Here is a 21940-nt window from a genome sequence, read left to right as displayed (position 1 = left end):
TTAGACCATGTCTGACAAGCTGTTGGGAGGTATTGCATGAGAAAATGCTTTGAAAACAATGAAACATGGTACACAGGTAAAGGATTATAATAACGCTGGTAATAATTTCCTTATGCTATTCGGTGGTGGCAACAGTAAGTCTATGATTTTAAGTTCAAGTACATCGTTAGACCTGTATGGAGGTTCTAGTCACAGATATAAGGCAAAGGGCAATATTGTCAAAGTTGTGCTCCAAGGACCCTGGGGCCTCCTGAGACCCTTTCAGGGGGTTTGTGAGGTCTTCCTTTACCAAATTACATGTCTGAGAGAGGTCATATTTTCTTCATATATATGTCTTTTTTTTAATTTTTTTTTTCTTTCACATTTATTATTGAGAGAGAGACACAGAGCATGAGCAGGGGAAGGGTAGAGAGAGGGGGAGACACACAATTTGAAGCAGGCTCCAGGCTCTGAGCTGTCAGCACAGAGCCCGATGCAGGGCTCAAACTCACAAACTGTGAGATCGTGCGTGACCTGAGCCGAAGTCGGTAGCTTAACCAACTGAGCCACCCAGGCGCCCCTCTTCAAATATATTTCAACCAAACAACATACAACAACATGTTGAATTCTGAAGCAGATGTGAGAATCCAGCAGTATTCTTTAAAGATGGACATTAAACAGGCTTGCAAAAGGGTTAAACAATCCCATTTTTCCTCACCAAATTTATTTGTTTTGTTTTAGAAAATAATTGCTTTTCATAAAAATATGTTGTCTATGTTTATGTATATTGGGTTTGTTATTGTTTAAAAATGAATCATTATTATAAATGCTTAAATTTTTCCTCAGTTTTAATTTCTGTAAGGTAATTATTGTTAGATACAACCCAAATTAAAACTTTTTTGAGTTCCTAATAATTTTTAGGAGTCACAAAAGTGTCCTGAGAACAAAATGTTTGACAACCACTTGTTTAGAGAATGAGTCTCAGTCAAATCATATTGTTTCTCAGCATGGAGTGTTCAACAAATGAAATATTGAGAGCTTATTAGCAAAACATCCAAACTAAGGACAAGATCCTGGCTATTCACACATTCATTCTTTCAAATATTTATGAAGTCCTATTACCTCAGTCAACTATTAAAGGCTTTCAGATACATGAGATACACACTCTGCCTTCAGGGAGCAAGGGAAGCCAACACATAAACCGACAGTGACACACAGATGGAGAGGTGCTCCAGGGTGACAGCAAGGTGGACAGAAGGTTCAGAGAGACCTGGGAACTCTCGCAGGTCTCAGAAGCAAGCAACTATTCAAGTCTGAGGAAACCCAAAGTCATTGCCATTTGTGTGTGTGTGTGTGTGTGTGTGTGTGTGTGTGTGTGTGTTGCTGTTGTTTTGTTTTAACATTACTGGCTCTCAGCCTGGAGTAGGCAGGGGTGGGAGCAAGAGCCAACTGAGGCCTCAGGCTATGAATATGCAAGAGCTTTGCCAGAGTCAGAGTCTGGAAGGGCAATGAAAGGAAAATATAAAACAGTGTTTCTCCTCATTCCATTCCAAAAGAATTCTACCCCTTGCCCCCCAAAACCCTGGGAATATCTTTATTAAAAGTTTAACTAATACATAGTTCTTTGTTAAAAACAAAAGTCAAATAATATGGAAAATGTTAAAGGCCACTATTATTAAACACTGTAAATAGTTTGGTGTATATCATTTCAGCCATTTTCCAGGCACTTATATTTGAATTTTAGTGAAATGCACTCATTTTATATAATCCTCTAGAGAATGCTCTGAGGATTTAACCCTTCCCTCATTTCTAGGTCTCAACTTTCTTCTGCCTACTGTCCATTTTAAGAAACATGAGACATTTGGAATCCAACTTTATATAAATGACCTAATAGAGTTAATTAGAACGTGTGAGTAGAAGGAGGAATTGCCCAAGAAGAACAGCAACAATAAGAGGATTTCTTCTTTTTTTCAAGTTAATTATTTATTTGGAGAGAGAGAGAGAGAGAGGTACATGAGCAAGGGAGGGGCAGAGAGCAAGGGAGAGAGAGAATCCCAAGCAGGCTCCACGTTGTCAGCACAGAACCCAACGTGGGGCTTGGTCCCATGACCATGAGATCATGACCTGAGCTGAAATCAAAGTCAGATGCTCAACTGACTGAGCCATCCAGGCACCCACGTCTTTCCTGAGCCCCTCAGGAAAAGAGGATTTCTTTTTTCTTTTTCTTTTTTTCTAAGAGGATTTCTTAACAGGGCACTTCCTACTGAGAAAAGGAAAAGGATTTTATATACTCAGTAAATAGTTTTAACCAAGAGATCTGTGATTAGACTTGACTTTTCTTAACATCGGAATTTTGTGTTGTCAGTTTGTTGACTTCAACTCTTTTTCCGTAATTTTCCTAGAAAAATTCCTTTTCCAAAGTACCCATCTGACATGGAGGTATTCATATGAAACATTCACAGGAGTTTATTTCTGTCTCTCGTAACATTCTGAGGTATGAGAAGCCCTGGACTAATATGGGGCTCCACAGTCACGTGGAGCCCAGGTTGCTTCTACCTCACTGCATTGCCATTTTCAACGTATGCCTTCTACCTCATGCTCCAGCTCCTGCTCTTAAGTGCATATTACAGCCATCAGGAAGTAGGAAAGTAGAAAAGGAAAGTACATTCCATCCTTTTAAGGACATGAGCCGGAAGTTGTAAGTGGAAGCCTACTACTGCACTCACATTCCACTGACCAGAACTTGTTCAGGCACCATAACTAGCTGCAAGGGAGGCTGGGTAATGTGGTATTTAGATGGGAGCCATGTGCTTCTAGATAAAATTACATGATCATGTAAGAAGGGGAGGAAAGGTATTGAGGAATGACTAGTAGTCTATGCCAAATAGGGGGAGAACTCTTGCCCATAATTTGACATGGGAGTGGCAACAATTAATGGAACCCAGAGAAACCAAGGCACTTATAACCTCCCTGATACAAAATCACCAGGGAGGCTGATGAGGCCTGATAGTTTTCCACCATGAGTGGGTATTAAAGTATTTCACTAAACTATTGTGAAACTATTATCAGAGACTGTTGCAGAGGCATAAGAAGTGACAGTTTCAGGGTTCTTTATTTTATTTCACAAGAAAGAAGAATCACCCTGGAGAAGTTAGCATAAAACAAACTTCCCTCCCTCTCAAATTATATGACCAAAGCCAAACTGGATCCAGTGTGCGAAGAAATAGGTAGAGATGTTTCAGAGAGCTTCTCCGCAATCCAGGTGATAAGAGGGGCTCAGGAAGAGGCCATCCAAGTAACCACAGGGTAAATTTATAGGATTGGTAAAGCCCAAGGAACTTCCAACCCTTCAACAATTGGAAGATTGATGGAACAGTGGAGTTCTATCCGCACAACGACTGTCAGGGCTGGGTTTGGGGTGGAGGGAAGAGACCTCCAGATCGCTAGAAAAAATCCTTGCTTTTCCTCACAGCTATCCAGATTAGGAAGGAGTAGTTGTCTTTTGAGTTTCAAAAACTTGAAGGCACAGAGTTTCCAACAGAGGAGTGGTATTGACATATAAAGGAATTATAATTATACACTCGCTGGCAGAAGCACCCCAGCTTTTCAAGGTTCTTTGTCATTTAGTTGGCACTCTCCTGCCCAAGGAGAGGGCTGCTAGAAAATAACAGCTAAGTTCCATTAAATAGTAATTAGGACGAAGGAAGGAGCTCAGTAGCATATGATGGCCTAGATGGCAATCACCTGGGGAGGTAGGCACACAAAGCAACTGCTGACTTCTTGTTACTGCTCTGAGCTGGGAAGGTCTTCCAGCAGTTCAAAAGAGAGGACTTAATATTCAGTCTCTACTATAAATATTGGAATGGATAAAATCAGGTTATTACCCAAGCTCATGATGATGGTGGTGATTAATAATTATTACAGTTATGCTTCTTTAATAATAATAATATATTATGCCCCACCTGAGCCAGCTTACATTAAAGGCACCTGAGCCAGCTCAAAGGCACCTGAGCCAGCTTACATTAAAAAGCACAGGATACGGGAGTGCCTGGGTGTCTCAGTCAGTTAAGCATCCAGCTCTTGATTTCGGCTCAGTCATGATCTCATGGTTGTGGGATTGAGCCCTTCGTTGGGCTCTGCACTGATAGTGTGGAGCCTGCTTAGGATTCTCTCTCTCCCTTTCTCTCTGCCCCTCTCCCACTTGCACTCTCTCTGCCTCTCTCAAAATAAATAAATAAATAGTTTCTCAAAAGCACAGATGCAATAAAATATAGCCCATTAGAACTATAATTTTTTTTAATTAAAAAAAAATTTTTTTAACGTTTATTTATTTTTGAGACAGACAGACAGAGCATGAACAGGGGAGGGGCAGAGAGAGAGGGAGACACAGAATCTGAAATGGGCTCCAGGCTCTGAGCTGTCAGCACAGAGCCTGACGTGGGGCTCGAACTCACGAACCGTGAGATCATGACCTGAGCCGAAGTCGGATGCTTAACCGACTGAGCCACCCAGGTGCCCCTAGAACTATAATTTAAAAAATTGGCAAAAGAAATGGGAAAACATAGGGGGGAAGACACCTTGTACCAGAAAACTTAAGATGAACAAAAGTACTGCAAATAAGAACAAAGCCTGAGATTCCTGGCACCCAAAGCAAGAAGAAAACATAAACAGGCTGTGCAGTTCTCACTGGTAAGAAAAAGCACACCAGTTAATAAGGAGACCCTAGTTCTGGGAAGAATTGGCTTTGTTGGGTTTTATATGAGACATGGAATATCGTAATGGATAAAAGCAATGTTAAAGACTGAAGCTACTCTTCTTTTGGCTGTCTTTTATATCTGCCTCCTTTAAAATCCATATTAAATTCTCATTCTTACATAATTTTTAGGAGTAGCGATATACTCTACAGACATATGTACACATTTGTGTATGTATATATGTGTATAGGCATATATATCCATATATATATATATATATATATATATATATATATATGCTTATACATACACACATATATGTGTGTGTAAATTTTTATTGTATTCTAGAGACCTGGATTTACCCAGAAATAAAGCTTGGAGAGCCTTGAGGAATTAATTGTAGGTATGTTCCTAGAATATCATCATCAGTCGGTTTAGTCAGTGAGCCTCCTTTAATACAGGGTGATTAATGTATTTTAATTAATGTAGATTTGGCACAAATAAGCTAAAGTCATTGGCTGCTATCCAGAGATGTTCCAACAGTAGCAGAAGCCTTTCTACCTCTATTTTCTTGGAAATAATGCCATCTTTTTGAAAATGTCATCGTTTCCACATAAGTAAGGATCATGTTACAAGGGAATAAAATGCAGCAAAACTGGCTTAAACCATATGGGATTTATTGTCTAGGTAATGAAAGTCCAAAGGAGGGTAGGGTTCAGGGATGACCCATCCAGTGACTTAATCATCAAAGACCTGTCTATTTCTATTATTCAATTCTGCCAGCTGCACAGATTCATCTTAGGGCTGAATCCTCTGGGACTTTCTCATTCATATCTATTATAAGAGAGAAGGTCTTATAAAAGACTCCAGAAGTCTCTCTTCATGACTTCTTTTTTTTTAAGTTTATTTATTTATTTTGAGAGAGAGAGAGCCGAGTGGGGGGAGGAGCAGAGAGAGAGAATGAGAGAGAGAATCCCAAGCAGGCTCCATGCTGTCATCACAGAGCCCAACGTGGGGCTTGATCCCATGAACCATGAGATCATGACTTGAGTTGAAATCCAGAGTTGGCTGCTCAACTGAGCCACCGAGGTGCCCCTCTTTGTGATTTCTTGACCTGAAATGTGTTACATGCTCATCCCTTAACCTGTAATGGGGCCAAGGAAGGGGTATTCATGGATTAGTTTAGGTCTAAGCTTCCCACACAAATCCAAGAGCCAGGGTTGAATTCAGCTTCTAGCAACATTCATGAGATGATCCACAGAGGTGTGATATCTCAAATAAAATCATGGTATTAACCAAGAGAAGATCTTAAGGAAGCAGTCACAAAGTCTAGTACAGCATCCAGCACCTGGAAATTTTAACCTATGACTTGGAAACAAATAGGAGGAAAGATTTTTAAAAATAATTTTATGATTTTTATGTTATATTATTATTATAGCATTAATTGAACTCCATGGGAATGAAGAGAAATAAAATCCACCTATTACACTACTCGTTCATTGAAAAGTCCATTTTTCCTTCAAGTTTTTACATACCTAGTATTTTTGTAAAGTATTTAATTGTCATGACGACAAAGAAACAATTTTGCATTCTATGTTTATTACCATTTCAATGGCTTTGTAACACTCCAACAAGTGACTCGATCATATCATAGTTTATGTCAATATTGCCTCTTTGTAGGATATTTAAGTTGTTTACAATCTTTTGATACTATAAATAACCCAGGTAACATTTTTGTACATGTGAGTTTTTCCTTCTTTGGGCTCACCTATGTCAAAGTATGACTCTTCATACAGATTTATATACAATTATCTGCTATTGTTTATACTAGAATGAAGGACTTTGGAGCTTCTTTTAAGATGGTGATGTTTTGAGTTTACTAATAGCTTTTTGCAATTCACCTCCTAACTCAGATATTGGACTCTTTAAATAGAGTTTTCTTATAAGGGCACCTTATAAACTTGCATAATACTAAACATTTGGCTTGATTTTTGGAAGGAGAGTTAGAGTCCCTAATCAGAAGGATTTGAGTGGTAGAGGATATATTAGTGTAATGTAGAGTGATGGCTAAATTCATGGTCTTTGGAGTAAGGCAGACCTGGGTTTGAATAGAAGTTCTACTCACTTGCTGTATGATCTTTGGACAAGTTATTTAACAGCAGAAAATGCAGATGGTAGTTCCTACTTTCTGAGGTTTTTTTTAGGCTTATGGGAGACAATGTGTGCAAAGCCCAGTGCATAATGTGTCAGTAACGGCAGTTATTATTATTTAGCAACTGTGAATTTGATCTGAGGCCAAGGTTAAAAGGCATGTATAGTGTATGCAAGAGAACTTAGTTCTGTCCAAGAAGGGGGAAAAAAAATCAGATACTCTGTGCTGGATGGTGAGCCACCACCTGGTCTCTGAATCTTCATAGCATTCTCAAGCAGTCATTGTCCAGTGTCTGAAAATGTCCTGAAGTGAGGCCCTCACTATATCAAAAAGGAAGTAACGTACTGACATATGGACATTCAATATACTTACTCGAATTCTGTCTGATTCCTTCCAGCTCCGACCCATTCCCTTGTCTAGTGTTGCCTTTTGAAACAAACAGAGCAATTCCACTCCTTCACTGGATCTTAAAAGAAGGAACCAGGAAGGCTGCTTGCAGGAGCCCACACCACGTGATCCTCAGTAGGCAGTCCTCACGGACACTGCTGGAGATGAAATGGGTGTGGGTGAAATGATCCATTTCATAATTTGAAAGCACTAGTAGCTAGGATGTTCTGCCTTTTATGGAGCTTACATTTTCCCTCCTGTTACTTCTACGCCTTGAATATAGATAGGTCCTAGGAGCAGAAAAGAATTAGTTTACTAGGGAAGCAGATAGATTTGCATTTGAATCCTGGCTCCATGGGCCAGTTATTTCAGCTATCTGACACTGGAAAATGGGGATAATAATAGCACCAAATACGTAGTGCTATTGTGGAATTAAACGCAATAGGTGTGTCAAAACTTAGCATAGGGCATATAATGGATGTTTTCAGGTAGTAAATAGCTGGTCTTTTATTTCTCTTGATATGGAGAAGGATGGTGGTAAAATGGATATGCTGAGTCCCTGTCAGATTCTGAAATCTCTGAACCAGGTGTTCCACTTAGGCAAGCTGGTTCTTTAAAGGAAAGTCAAATGATTTACCTCAATGGTAACTAAGGGGGTCAAGTGGGGGAAAGGAGACACAGGAAAGATCAACAAGTTGTTTTCAATCTTTTTCTCCTACAACATGCTGGAGGGATATGGTCCCCTCCAGTAACTACCAGTGGCTCCCTAGGGCAATGGATTCAGTGATTTTCCCTTGGTGGTGAGAAGGGGCTATTCTAAGAGGGCTGTGTAGTTTGTCAAAGCTTTCATATCCCAAAGAGGTTCTGAGAGTCCTTTGGGAAAAATGTTATTTCTTCTTCCCCACTCCCAGTCTTTTTTTTTTTTTAATGTTTATTTATTTGTTTTGAGAGAGAGAGAGCACAAGCAGAGGAGGGACAGAGAGACACACACACACACAGAATCTGAAGCTGGCTCCAGGCTCTAAGCTATCAACTCAAACCCATGAACCATGAGATCATGACCTGAGCTGAAAGTTGGGTGCTTAACTAACTGAGCCACTCAGGTACCCTGTACTTCCAGTCTTGAGAATCACAGAAACAGACAATAGGAAACCCCCTGCCTTCTTGACGACGCTATCAAAGACAAATGGGATTATATAGCAAAAGGTCATGGCAGTGGTTCTAGCGCAGTTCCAGAACCAGTAGCACCAGCAATACGTGGGAATGTATTGGAAATGAAAATTATTGAGCCCCGGGGCACCTGTGTGGCTCAGTCAAACATCCGATTCTTGATTTAGGCTCAGGTCATGATCTTACAGATGGTAAGATCAAGCCCCGTGTCAGGCTCCGCACTGTTAGCACAGGGCCTGCTTCGGATTCTCTCTCTTTCTCTCTGCCCCTTTCTTGCTCACACAAACACACACACTCTTTCTCAAAATAAATAAATAAAAATTAAAAAAAGAAAATTCTCATGCCCCATATAGACCTACATCAATCTCTGTTTTAATAAGCCTTCTAAGTAATTCTGATGCATGCTGCAGTTTCCATATCATATTATGAGACATAGGAGCTGAAATCATCACTCAATCTAGCAATCCTGGGCTTCTCCTGCCCTGCTTTTGGGTTTAGATTGCCGCAACCTCTAAGCCTCTTATTCATCTGGTGTTCTGGACGGTTGACATGTTAGGAAAATTGATTTCTACCATCATTTCTACCATCACATTGTGTAAGGGTTGCTGACTTTACTTGCTCCATACATCAGCCAAGGACTGGCTTTGTTTCTCTTACCTGAGACTTTATGAATTTATTCCTCTCTTTGGACTAAATATTCTAGCCTCTTTCCATCTATTAAATAGGAATTATCCTTGACTATTTTATGATATTGCTGGTATGTGTCAAATACGGAGCCATAACACCTTATTTAGTTTGAAAATTATTCATTTATTTCATTCTACTCTACATGGCAATTTTCCCCCCACTTTTGGTTCAGCCCAACAAACACTTATTGAAAAACTATTAAATACCAGGCACCATGCTAAATGAATGAGTCATAGTCCTTGTCCCCTCAGGAGCATATAGTGGGATGACTAGAACTGGTTGTTAAGCACCCACTGTGTTCAATGCATTCTAAAGACATCATCTTTTATCTTCATAATATTACAAGAAAGACATTGTATTCCTCCATTCAGATGAGGAATCTGAGACTCAGAGCCCAAGTCTATACTGTAAGTGACAGAGCTAGGATTTGAACCTAGGTCAATCTGGCTTCAAAGCTCATGCTTATTCTACAAGTTCATTCTGAGTGCATACATGATCAGGGTAGGTCAGCATACTATTAAAAGATTCTATTCTGATGGAACTGGAGGGTATTATGCTAAGCGAAATTACTCAGTTACAGAAAGACAAATATCATATGACTTCACTCATATGAGGACTTTAATATACAAAACAGATAAACATAGGGGAAGGGAAGCAAAAATAATATAAAAACAGGGAGGGGGACAAAACATAAGAGACTCTTAAATATGGAGAACAGAGGGTTGCTGGAGGGGTTGTGGAAGGGGGGGATGGGCTAAATGGGTAAGGGGCATTAAGGAATTTGCTCCTGAAATCATTGTTGCACTATATGCTAACTAACTTGGATGTAAATTTAAAAATTAAATTAAAAAAAGAAAAAAGAAAAAAGATTCTATCCTGTATAATTCAATTTTAAATGTTAAAGATGTACTAAAGAAAGTTCATTCTGGGACATCTTTCTCAATAGAAGTTTTTAAGGATAGAAGCCAATGACCATGTGTTTCACACATGTTGGACTTTGAGTAATGTTTGTTTAATGAATATAAAATGTGTCTTTAGAATAATCAGGGTGATAGATTGATAATATGTTCTACCAAGTATCGATTTGGGCTTTCAAAATAGTAAGCTGAATTTCATAGAGGTGGGTGGGTAAACACCCCTTATCTCCTGAGACAAAGTACAAAATTTGCTGAAGTAAGAATTAACAAGGGAGAGAAGGTATTTGGGTGGGGAGAAGGTAGTGAATAGGCAGCAAACAAAGCTTAAACCTTAATTTAGAAGATTTTTATTATGTATTTACTTATTTTATAAATATTTACTTACTGAGAGAGCGAGTGTGTGTGTGTGTGTGTGTGTGTGTGTGTGTGTGTGTGTTTGAGAGAGAGAGAGAGAGAGAGAGAGAGAGAGAAGGGGAGAGGCAGAGAGAGAGGGAGAGAGAATCCCAAGCAAACTCCATGCTGAGCGTGGGCAAGGTCATGACCTGAGCAGAAATCAAGAGTCAGATGCTCAACCACCCAGGTGCCCCCAAGAGGTTTTTTAACAACTTCTTGGTCTTTTTTGTTTGCATGTACTTCAATTAAAAAGTTACAAAGAATACTGTTTCTGAGTATCGGTGGGCATTTGACCAGGTAAAACCATTTTTCTCAAAATACATAGTCTTTACTATCTTGGATAATAATCAGAAATGCTACATCTCCATATGGGGTTGACAACCAGTTCAGAGCAATGTTAATTCTGAGTAGTAATTCTGAGTAGGATTGGAGAATTGGAGAGAAAAAGATACAGCAAGAGCACCACCTAGTGGCCATCTAGAAGTTATATCAATTTAATCAGCCTATGGCATTAGGAAAAGTTCAGCTTACTGATCATTCTTACTCTGTGGCTGGGTTCTCAGCAGACAGAAGCTTCACTTCCAACCCATTTTCCAAGTCCTAAAAAGCTGAGTATGAGTCCTCCAGATACTAAGGGAAGATGATCACAGATTTGAATTAGGGAGGAGTCAAGTTGTTTCTTGGACTTAAAAAGAGCAGAATGAGGGAATGTGAAGCCATAATGCTTCCTTCTTTGCAGATTTCTCCCCTGGAAAGATGTGATGTTGCTTGTGCCTATTTTAGGATCACTCACCAGTCCCTCTTTCCTACAAGACTATGGATGAGCTCCAGGGGTGGTAGGAGCAAGTACGGCCCAAAATTTGAAAAAGAAAATTCTTAAAGAGAAGTGCCCATAAGAGACTGAAAAATCCTACTTTAATTTTTGATGTAATTACAGACTTACAGAAAAGCTGCAAGAATAATACAAAGAATTCTTATATATACATTTCACCCATATTTCCCAAATGTGTACATTTTACCATGCTTGCATTTCCTTATTGTTCTCTCTCCCAATCTCTCTCTCTCTTTCTCTAGACACACACACACACACACACACACACACACACACACACACACTATTTGAGAATACATTGCAGACATAATGCCCTGTTGCTACTAAATACTTTAATATGTAATTCTAAAAACAAGGACATTCTCTTATGAAAGAAAATTATCATTGATTCAGTACTATCATCTAATGAACAGACTTTATTACAATCTCACCAATTGTTTCACTAATAGCCTTTTAGTACAAGAAAATAAATTATTGTCCAGGATTTAATCCTCGCTAAATGCACATGTTACATTTAGTTTTTATGTTTCTTTATTCTTTTTTTTCCCAATATATGAAATTTATTGTCAAATTGGTTTCCATACAACACCCAGTGCTCATCCCAAAAGGTGCCCTCCTCAATACCCATCACCCACCCTCCCCTCCCTCCCACCCCCCCCAACCCTCAGTTTGTTCTCAGTTTTCAAGAGTCTCTTATGCTTTGGCTCTCTCTCACTCTAACCTCTTTTTTTTTTTTCCTTCCCCTCCCCCATGGGTTTCTGTTAAGTTTCTCAGGATCCACATAAGAGTGAAAACATATGGTATTTGTCTTTCTCTGTATGGCTTATTTCACTTAGCATCACACTCTCCAGTTCCATCCACGTTGCTACGAAGGGCCATATTTCGTTCTTTCTCATTGCCATGTAGTACTCCATTGTGTATATAAACCACAATTTCTTTGTCCATTCATCAGTTGATGGACATTTAGGCTCTTTCCATAATTTGGCTATTGTTGAGAGTGCTGCTATAAACATTGGGGTACAAGTGCCCCTATGCATCAGTACTCCTGTATCCCTTGGGTAAATTCCTAGCAGTGCTATTGCTGGGTCATAGGGTAGGTCTATTTTCAATTTTCTGAGGAACCTCCACACTGTTTTCCAGAGTGGCTGCACCAATTTGCATTCCCACCAACAGTGCAAGAGGGTTCCCGTTTCTCCACATCCTCTCCAGCATCTATAGTCTCCTGATTTGTTCATTTTGGCCACTCTGATTGGCGTGAGGTGATATCTGAATGTGGTTTTGATTTGTATTTCCCTGATGAGGAGCAACGTTGAGCATCTTTTCATGTGCCTGTTGGCCATCCGGATGTCTTCTTTAGAGAAGTGTCTATTCATGTTTTCTGCCCATTTCTTCACTGGGTTATTTGTTTTTTGGGTGTGGAGTTTGGTGAGCTCTTTACAGATTTTGGATACTAGCCCTTTGTCCGATATGTCATTTGCAAATATCTTTTCCCATTCCGTTGGTTGCCTTTTAGTTTTGTTGGTTGTTTGCTTTGCCGTGCAGAAGCTTATTATCTTCATAAGGTCCCAGTAATTCATTTTTGCTTTTAATTCCTTGCCTTTGGGGAAGTGTCGAGTAAGAGATTGCTATGGCTGAGGTCAGAGAGGTCTTTTCCTGCTTTCTCCTCTAGGGTTTTGATGGTTTCCTGTCTCACATTCAGGTCCTTTATCCATTTTGAGTTTATTTTTGTGAATGGTGTGAGAAAGTGGTCTAGTTTCAACCTTCTGTATGATGCTGTCCAGTTCTCCCAGCACCATTTGTTAAAGAGACTGTCTTTTTTCCATTGGATGTTCTTTCCTGCTTTGTCAAAGATTAGTTGGCCATACTTTTGTGGGTCTAGTTCTGGGGTTTCCATTCTATTCCTTTGGTCTATGTGTCTGTTTTTGTGCCATTCTTTTTTTTTTTTTTTTAATATGGAACAACTCTTTAGTTTTTCTTTATCCTGCATGACTTGGCTAAAAAATTAAGTAACAATAAAGTATAATACTAACAAATTAAAAACTATAAAAACAAGAATCCATAAGTTCATGCTGATATATATAAATGAATAAATAAACGAGGAAGAAAGGTAAGTTCTTCCTAGAGAGAATGCTAACTAACAAATGCAGAAGGAATGATGGAATGGGAAAATCAAATCTTGACAACTTTAGTAGTAATAATCAGGCAAAAGTCATTAAAGGATATTAAAACTAGTAGGTGAAAGATTGATGAGTAAAAGGATATTTACATAGTTTCAAAGTGTTTCCCCACAAAATACATATTAATTACAAAGAGAAAAATAATTTTACATTGAAGATAGCTGGAAGATACTGCCTTAACAAGGAATGAAAGTTAGCATCACCAGTAATGATACAATTAGACAATATATGCCTCCTGATAGGAAACTCTGAGAAGAACACACATATCTTCTTTGGTATGGTTTGCCCAATGTATAACCTGAATTTTTAAATTTTTTTTTTCAACGTTTTTTTTTTTTTTTTTTTTTTTTTGGGACAGAGAGAGACAGAGCATGAACGGGGGAGGGGCAGAGAGAGAGGGAGACACAGAATCGGAAACAGGCTCCAGGCTCCGAGCCATCAGCCCAGAGCCCGACGCGGGGCTCGAACTCACGGACCGCGAGATCGTGACCTGGCTGAAGTCGGACGCTTAACCGACTGCGCCACCCAGGCGCCCCATAACCTGAATTTTTAAACACAAGGAAACATCAGGCAAATCTAGACTGAGGGACAATCTATAAAATAAATAGCTTATACTCGTCAAATTTTATCTTTTAGCTAGAAAACTTGTAGCTTCCCTTGAGAACCCTAATTTAGACTGGGTGTATTTGGTTGGTGGTTGAGGGAGATTCAGTTTCAAGGCAAAAGCCTGGTCTTTTTCTGATGGGTATGCTCTGAGTCCTTCCCTCATGAGATAACTGTGCCCCCTCAGGATGCCCTGGAGCCAGAGGTGCCATGCCTACCTCCCACTCCCATGGCTGTGGAGTCACTGACTCCAAGGTCCAGGACACCAATCTCCATGTAAGGTGTTTGGCCAGGGCCTTGGACTACTCTAGAATTAAAAGGTACTTTTCCAAAGGCATAAATATAGGACAAAGGAAAGGAAGCACTGCCTGATGCAGAAGGTGGAAATATCTTGGCTCTGGGGAATAAGAACTAGGAAGTTAGCTGGTTTGGGAAGAAAAAAGTGGATTTTCAGAATGACAATCTAAAAAACTATTTCTGAGTGGAGTTCAGTCTTTCTAAGGTAAGTTGGGAGGAGAGGAAGAGACCTTATAGTCATAACTCTTCCCTAATAAATTCCCTGGTTTCCCCAATGCCACTATTGCCATGGGATCCCATCTAGATAGCATCTCTGTCCCCAGGGCAATGGGCTTTCCTATCTTCTCTGGGGAATGGATATGGGAACAGTGAGCAGGACACAGCTTCTTGGGTTGGTTTCTAGTGACCTACGGAATGACAAGCTCCAGTGCCTATTATTACACCAAAGTGATGTCTGAGCTCTTCTTACATACCCCGTCAGACACCGGAGTCTCCTTCCAGGCCATCAGCAGCATGGCGGACTTCTGGGATGTGAGTATGAGATACCCTCTACCTCTCTTTTCTCCTTCTCAATGGCCTGAAGCATGAAGCCACAGGCCAGGATTCAGGGATGTCAGACAGTGGACCAGGCCATATCCAGAAACCAGATTATTCTAGAATCAGGCCAAGTCAAAGGGTCAGGCAAGAATCAATGGGTCAGAGTAGAGTTTAGGTAGAGAAATTGGGATGATGACCAGAGAGTCAAGCTATACTAGTTAGTTAAACTAGTATTGGGAGTTATAGGTAAGGCTGAACTTCAAAATGCATCTCAAACAAAAAGTAGGGCCACGTCAGGTCAAGAAGTGGTCAAAGTTCATGGGTCAGCTGAGGGATCCAACAGAAGTAGACTAGAGATAAGCCAGGGGGTCAAGGAGTGATGGCAAAGGTCATTCCAAGAGTAAAGGTCAAGATGAGGTTAGGTTAGGCCCAACCCAGCTCATGGTCTAGTTTGCCCAGGGCCCACTACTGGACAGTTTGTATTGGACCAAATGGTACAACAACCAGAGCCTGGGCCATGGCTCCCACTCCTTCATCTACTATGAGAACCTGCTGCTGGGGGTTCCAAGGCTACGGCAGCTGAGGGTCCGCAATGACTCCTGCGTGGTGCATGAAGACTTCCGTGAGGACATTTTGAGCTGCTACGACGTCTACTCTCCAGACAAAGAAGAACAGCTCCCCTTTGGGCCTCTCAATGGCACAGCGTGAGTGAATCCCCCCACCAATGTTGCTAGGCTTGCTTCTCTGAGCCTGACACCATCCCAAGGGTTGGGAACGATTTCCACTTAGTCTTAAAGAGCCTTGGGGGGATCTGGGGGAGGGACAGGGGAAGCATCTCTCTGAGTCCCATCTGTGACTGTTAGGAGGTCTTGGTTTGGGTCACTCAGGAACAGAGAAGATACATTAGCAAACAAGACCATAGCCTCTGGACTTGTTTCCACACACAGGTCACAGTCACATTTGCACTACCCTGGGGACAGTCCTGGCAGAGAAAGCATTCTTTCTTGTCCAGGTGTTCTTATGGGTATGGAGAATAGCTGAAGCACTGGTGCTGCCACACAAGTCATAATTGGAAGAGTCTGACCCTTAGAACTGTAGGGGAAGAAACAAGGGGTTAAGGGTCAATGGAGAATTAGGAAAGAAAGGGGAAAAGGATGGACAGGATGTGAAGGGGAAGGAAGGAAGAGCACAGGGAGGAAAGTTTGTGGATGGAACAGAGAATCATGAGACAAAGCAGCCAGGTGCACAACCACAAGAGCAGAAAGGGTCTTTTCTGTATTATATGAGCCAGGTGTTTCCCTAGTGGGGACTCCTCAGTCTGAGATCAAAAGTGGGGCATGGGTTTGTCATCCATAGTTTTGGGTGACATCATGAGAAATCAGGACATTTATATTTGAGTTTTAGTTTGGCCACTAACTAGCTGGATTATCTTAGACATTTCTGAGTCTTAGGTTCCTCATCTTCAAAATGTGGATAATATTTACCCTCCATTCTCAAATAGTTGTTAGTATCAAACAAGATGATATGTGTGGAATATATATTATACATGATATGTATATATAATATATATGAAACTGTAATGCCCAGACAATCATCAAGTGTTGCCATTGCCTCAGGAGATCAGCTTTTGGACTGGCTCAGACCTCTCTGCTCAGATGGCTTCTTCTGTGACAGGTGGACATACCACTCGCAGGATGAGCTGGGGGGCTCCTCTCACTGGGGCCGGCTGACAAGCTACAGTGGAGGTGGCTACTATCTGGACCTTCCAGGGTCCCGACAGGCCAGTGCAGAGGCACTCCAGGACCTTCAGGAGGGCCTGTGGCTAGACAGGGGCACTCGGGTGGTCTTCATTGACTTCTCAGTCTACAATGCCAACATCAACCTTTTCTGTGTACTGAGGTGGGTCTCCTTTCCCTGTCTTACCTCCATCCATGGTTCCTGGTTCCCTTCTCTGCTTAAGACCTTTCCTTAAATGTGTACCCTGTGGTGGGCGTGGAGAAGAGGGGATTGGAGGAACTATCCTAGCCCAGGCCTCACCAGGTATCTCCCCTTCCTCCCACAGACTGGTGGTGGAGTTTCCAGCTACAGGAGGTGCCATCCCATCTTGGCAAATCCGCACAGTTAAGCTGATCCGCTATGTCAGTAACTGGGACTTCTTTATCATTGTCTGTGAAATCATCTTCTGCATCTTCATCTTCTACTATGTGGTAGAAGAGATACTGGAGCTCCACATCCACCAGTTTCGTTACCTCAGAAGCATCTGGAACATTCTGGACCTGGTGGTCATCTTGGTGAGGGACAGATATCTTATACTTGGGATATATTAGGAGGAGGACGGGGATCTACCCTGATAGGGGCTCCAAGTTCTTCCTTTTGGAGTCTCGAGTCCTCCTTATGATTTCCAGTCAAATCACTGTGTGACAACTCCCAGAGCCAGAGGCTGATGTTCCCCTGGCTCAGCCCCTGGAAAAACCCTGTCTCCCACATTCCCTCCCACCCTGACCTGTGAGAGGTTCACTTGATATTCTTTTCCTCTTCTGTCTTTTGCCTTTATTATCTGTCCCTTTGAAACTCCTACCTTTTCTCTTCTCTTCTATTAAAATAGCCTGCCTCTTCATCTTCATCTTCTTCCTATTAACAGGACACAATTTCTTGACCAAGACTAGGAAGTGATGGGAGAAATAAAATTACTTGGCTCCAATTCTCCATGGTCCTTTAAAACCTACCTATTTACCATTGGTCCCAAAGCCTTGTTTCAGGATTTAAGATACTCCCCAATCATCCTATTCACTTCCATTTGAAGCTTAGATAGTCAACAGCTCAGAAGAGAAGGATTTTTTTCCCACCTGACTTACCTACCCCAGCTCTCCCCTAGGACCTTATCATTGAACTTCCCTTGAGAGCCTGACTTCTCTGACACCTCTGACCCCTGTGATGACAGCTCTCTATTGTGGCTGTGGGCTTCCACATATTCCGAACCCTTGAGGTGAACCGGCTGATGGGGAAGCTCCTGCAGCAGCCAAACACGTATGCTGACTTCGAGTTCCTCGCCTTCTGGCAGACACAGTACAACAACATGAATGCTGTGAACCTTTTCTTTGCCTGGATCAAGGTACCTTGGGACCCCTCATCCCCAACAACACCTCAAAGCACTCATTCTCCCTTGTTTAGCACTTGTGTCATTTTCCTTGTCTGGTTTGACAACTCCAGTGGCCTCCATAAGTCCCTGGAGTACACTATTCAAAGATTTTCTCTTTTCTTCCTTTACTGTTTGATTCCACATGGCCTTTGCAGATATTCAAGTACATCAGCTTCAACAAAACCATGACTCAGCTCTCCTCCACGCTGGCCCGCTGTGCCAAGGACATCCTGGGTTTTGCTGTCATGTTCTTCATTGTTTTCTTCGCCTATGCCCAACTCGGCTACCTGCTTTTTGGGACCCAAGTGGAAAACTTCAGCACTTTCATCAAGTGCATGTGTGTGTCCTGCCCTCTTCACTCCCTCCTGGACCCTCTCCCTCCCGCTCTGTGGGTGTGTGTATCCTTGGGGAAGCTAAGTGCATGTGTACAGGTGTGTCTGTGCTTAAAACATCTGTGTGAGAGTCTCTGGTGGATGGGTTCAAGTATCTACGCACCTCACTATGTCTCTATCAGGTTGGGCTGGAGGTACAAGAGAGGTCTGTCTGCGTTCACTGAAGAATGGTAGTTAGGAAAGTGGTTTGGGGGTATGAATAGGTGACAGGGTTATGGTTAGGCCCTAGGTGAAGCACAGACCCTGGTCTCTCAGTTTCACTCAGTTCCGGATCATCCTTGGGGACTTTGACTACAACGCTATTGACAATGCCAACCGCATCCTGGGACCTGTCTACTTTGTCACCTATGTCTTCTTTGTCTTCTTCGTGCTCCTGGTGAGGGTCCCTCTGGAAGGTGGGAATTGGGAGCCTGAGGGGTGGAGACATAAAGGACCTACAGCATGAGGTTTTGATCCCCCCATATTCTGTACTCAGTGTTAAAATGGGTATCTCAAATCAGGGATGGACAGTAAAGTGGGGGGGGGGGGCTTCTGGATCACCCGAGAATTGGCTAATGTGCTCAGCATGGCCAGCACAGTCAGGCAGTTTGCAGAGTATAAGAGAATCTTCAGGCTCTCTCAGTAAAACCAAACCCCTATTCTCTAAGAATGGAAAGGGAGAGAAAAGTGCCCCATGAAGAGAAGTAGTTGAACCTGAAATCTTCTACATCTATTCTCCCCTTCCTCTAGGAATTTCTGGCTATTTCTATTACCATTGCTTTATATTCTCTTTCTCTCTGCCAGCTATGAAAGATCTGGGATTAATTTTTATTGACAAGGCCAGCAAGTTTCTTTATTTGATCATGGTTAGGGATAGATGGGTTGGACTGGGGTTAGATGGTAAAGACAACAAAACTGTACTCTCAGTGATTGGTAGGCCCTTATATGGAAGCAAACTCTGGCATATGATGGGCTATCTTTGCAGTCAGGTTACTACAGCAACTGAGTGAAGATAGCAGGTGGGTGAGGAAGCTTGATCCATCCCTAACAGGATTGTGCTAAATGGGGGTCTTTGGAACCATGAGATGCTGGGGTTATTGGCCTGCCGAGCTGAGATTGAAAGCATTGGCCCTTTTAGAACATATGTCTGGGACTTTAATAGGGTTAGTGGGCTCAATGCTGTTAGTGAGTCTGGGGGTGAGGACTTAAGTCCCCACTTTATCTCCAGAACATGTTCCTGGCCATCATCAATGATACATATTCAGAGGTCAAGGAAGAGTTAGCTGGACAGAAGGATGAGCTGCAACTTTCTGACCTCCTGAAACAGGTAACCACCCATTCCCTTTGAGTGATACGTCTGTGTCAGGGCCCAAGTCCAAGGCTCTGTGTCCTGGTCTGTTCCTGACTGGTGTAGGGCCCTGTGCCCTTGTGTGCCTTTGACCTATCCCTGGAAGCCTGGCATCCAGTGGGTGGGGGAGGGGGCAAGGAATGATGAGAAGGCTGTAGGAACCATACCTGTTTCCTTTCTCCTTCCAGGGCTACAACAAGACCCTACTGAGGCTGCGTTTGAGGAAGGAGCGAGTTTCAGATGTACAGAAGGTCCTGCAGGGTGGAGAGCAGGAGATTCAATTTGAGGATTTCACCAACACCTTGAGGGAGTGAGCAACCAGAGATCCAACCTTCTCTGACATTGGTCTATAAGTCCTTGACCCTCAACCATATACCTTTTGCCTAAAAACCTCTGATCTTGGCCTATGGGCCTCTGACTTTGACTTTCAGCTTTTGACTTTGACCTATAGGTCTCTGATTCTGACCTTCAGAATTGTGCCCTTGGTTTACAGGTCTCCGACCACATTCTGTAACATTCTGGACCTTGTTGAACAATTATTAGGACTAATGTAATAATATAATTTCCTATTCATTGCATACATTTCTCACTCCCACATAACTCTGTAGTTGGTTCTTTGCTCCACCACAAACACTAGCCTATTCCTTTAGCCTCCTTGCCTCCTAGTTAAACATGTTAACAAACACTGAACAAATACATTGTGAGCACCAGCTGTGGGCCAGGCCCTGAGCAGGGCACACAATTAAATGAGACAAAGTCTTTGTCCTCCAGGAGCTCATACACATATAAGCAAATAAACTGAATCACAGAACAACTTCAACAACAGAAGTGACAAGAAGAGAGGGAGCACAAAAAAAAAAGAAAGTATTCAATTCTATATTTGAGTTTAAGGGAAGACCTCCTGGAAGAGGTGGTGTATGAATAGGGTTTTGGAGGATGGATAGCTTACATGTAGACAAGCAGAGGAAGTCCACTCCAAGAAGAGATGAAAGCATATACAAAGGCACAGATGTTTTAAGTTGAGCAACATATACAGGAATAATAAGTTGCTAAGCTATCAAATAAAAGTGGGGCATAGCAAGAAATGAGGCCAGGGGAATGAGCCAGGACCACCCTGGGAAAGGCCTTGAATACCATCATTCAATCCAAAGAATAGGGTGCCCAGAAGGGATTTTAAGCAGGGGAGGGGTACAGTTAGACCTGCACTTTAGAAAGATAAATTACTCTAGTTGCATTATACAGGATGGATTTCAGGGGGTAGGGAGTGAAGAAGAAGCCAGCAGGGTGGGGGTAGAGGGACAGATTATTTAGAGGCAGAGATTTTGCAATAATTCCTATAGAACATCATGAGGGCCTGAATCTAGTCAGCAGGAGTCAGAGAAGGAAGAAATAGATTAAAGCAATTTCTTGGGAGTAAAATTGCTAGACTTTGGCGATCCTGGCTTTCCCATGTGGTCCCCTTCTTTCCCAGAGAGCAAGAGTTGTAGAGTCTGGAAAAAAGTAGGAAGTCCCTAATTGAGAGATCACGGCCACAAAAGGCCAGAAGTCATTTCATCCATCATACTGTTCTCCTCAGACTGGGGCACGCAGAGCATGAGATCACTGAGCTCACAGCCGCCTTCACCAGGTTTGACCAAGATGGGAATCACATCCTGGACAAGAAAGAACAGGAACAAATGCAACAGGACCTCGAGGAGAAGAGGGTGAGCCCAGCTGGTTGGTGGACAGGCAGCGAAAGAAAAGTGTTCACTCTCCCCTCCCTGAGAACTACCGAGAACACAGATCCAAACTGAAAATCCTTTGATAGATGGGCAGGAAAGTACTCTCTAGAATAGTCAATTCTCAAACTGCTGCACATTAGCATACGCTGGTAAGGTGGGGGTGGGGAGTCAAATAATCCTCATACTCAGGCCACATACCCTAGACAGAATCTCTGGGAGAGTGACGGGCCCGGGCATCAGTGCTTTAAAAAGACTCCCTAGGTGATTCCAATGCACAGCCAAAGTTGAGAACCACTGCTATAAAACACAGTCTTAGAGGGAAAGGATCAATTGCCCAAGAATCTCTGACAATTCCTTCTGAGGACTTGCCGTCTCCCTGGGATTTTCAAGCTCAGATCCTTAGCTTCCCCAGTTGTGCCTGCTTCGTCCCTATCCACTGTAGACCAAAAATTCAGGGGCAGGAGAGAAAGTGGCAGGAATCCTGGTACTGTTCTTCCTTTCCCAGATTCAGTTGGATTCTAGGGAGGGTCTCATTA

At 42.1% G+C, this 21940-nt stretch overlaps 1 protein-coding gene across 1 annotated transcript in view; it reads left to right on the top strand.

Moving 5' to 3' along the window:
• PKD2L1 (polycystin 2 like 1, transient receptor potential cation channel) overlaps positions 1–21940 on the top strand; it is a 48319-nt gene that overhangs the window by 22993 nt on the left and 3386 nt on the right. Inside the window, 10 exon segments of the mRNA XM_049646008.1 lie at positions 14692–14819; positions 15276–15529; positions 16500–16724; positions 16888–17116; positions 17767–17937; positions 18120–18301; positions 18612–18732; positions 19564–19662; positions 19872–19993; positions 21260–21386. Of these exon segments, the coding sequence (XP_049501965.1) occupies positions 14692–14819; positions 15276–15529; positions 16500–16724; positions 16888–17116; positions 17767–17937; positions 18120–18301; positions 18612–18732; positions 19564–19662; positions 19872–19993; positions 21260–21386 (1658 nt within the window).

The sequence above is a fragment of the Panthera uncia genome, chromosome D2, assembly GCF_023721935.1.
Source record: "Panthera uncia isolate 11264 chromosome D2, Puncia_PCG_1.0, whole genome shotgun sequence".
In the NCBI taxonomy this organism is placed as follows: domain Eukaryota; kingdom Metazoa; phylum Chordata; class Mammalia; order Carnivora; family Felidae; genus Panthera; species Panthera uncia.
Note: the sequence above shows the minus strand (reverse complement) of the source record. Positions and strands in the feature narration are given on the sequence as shown.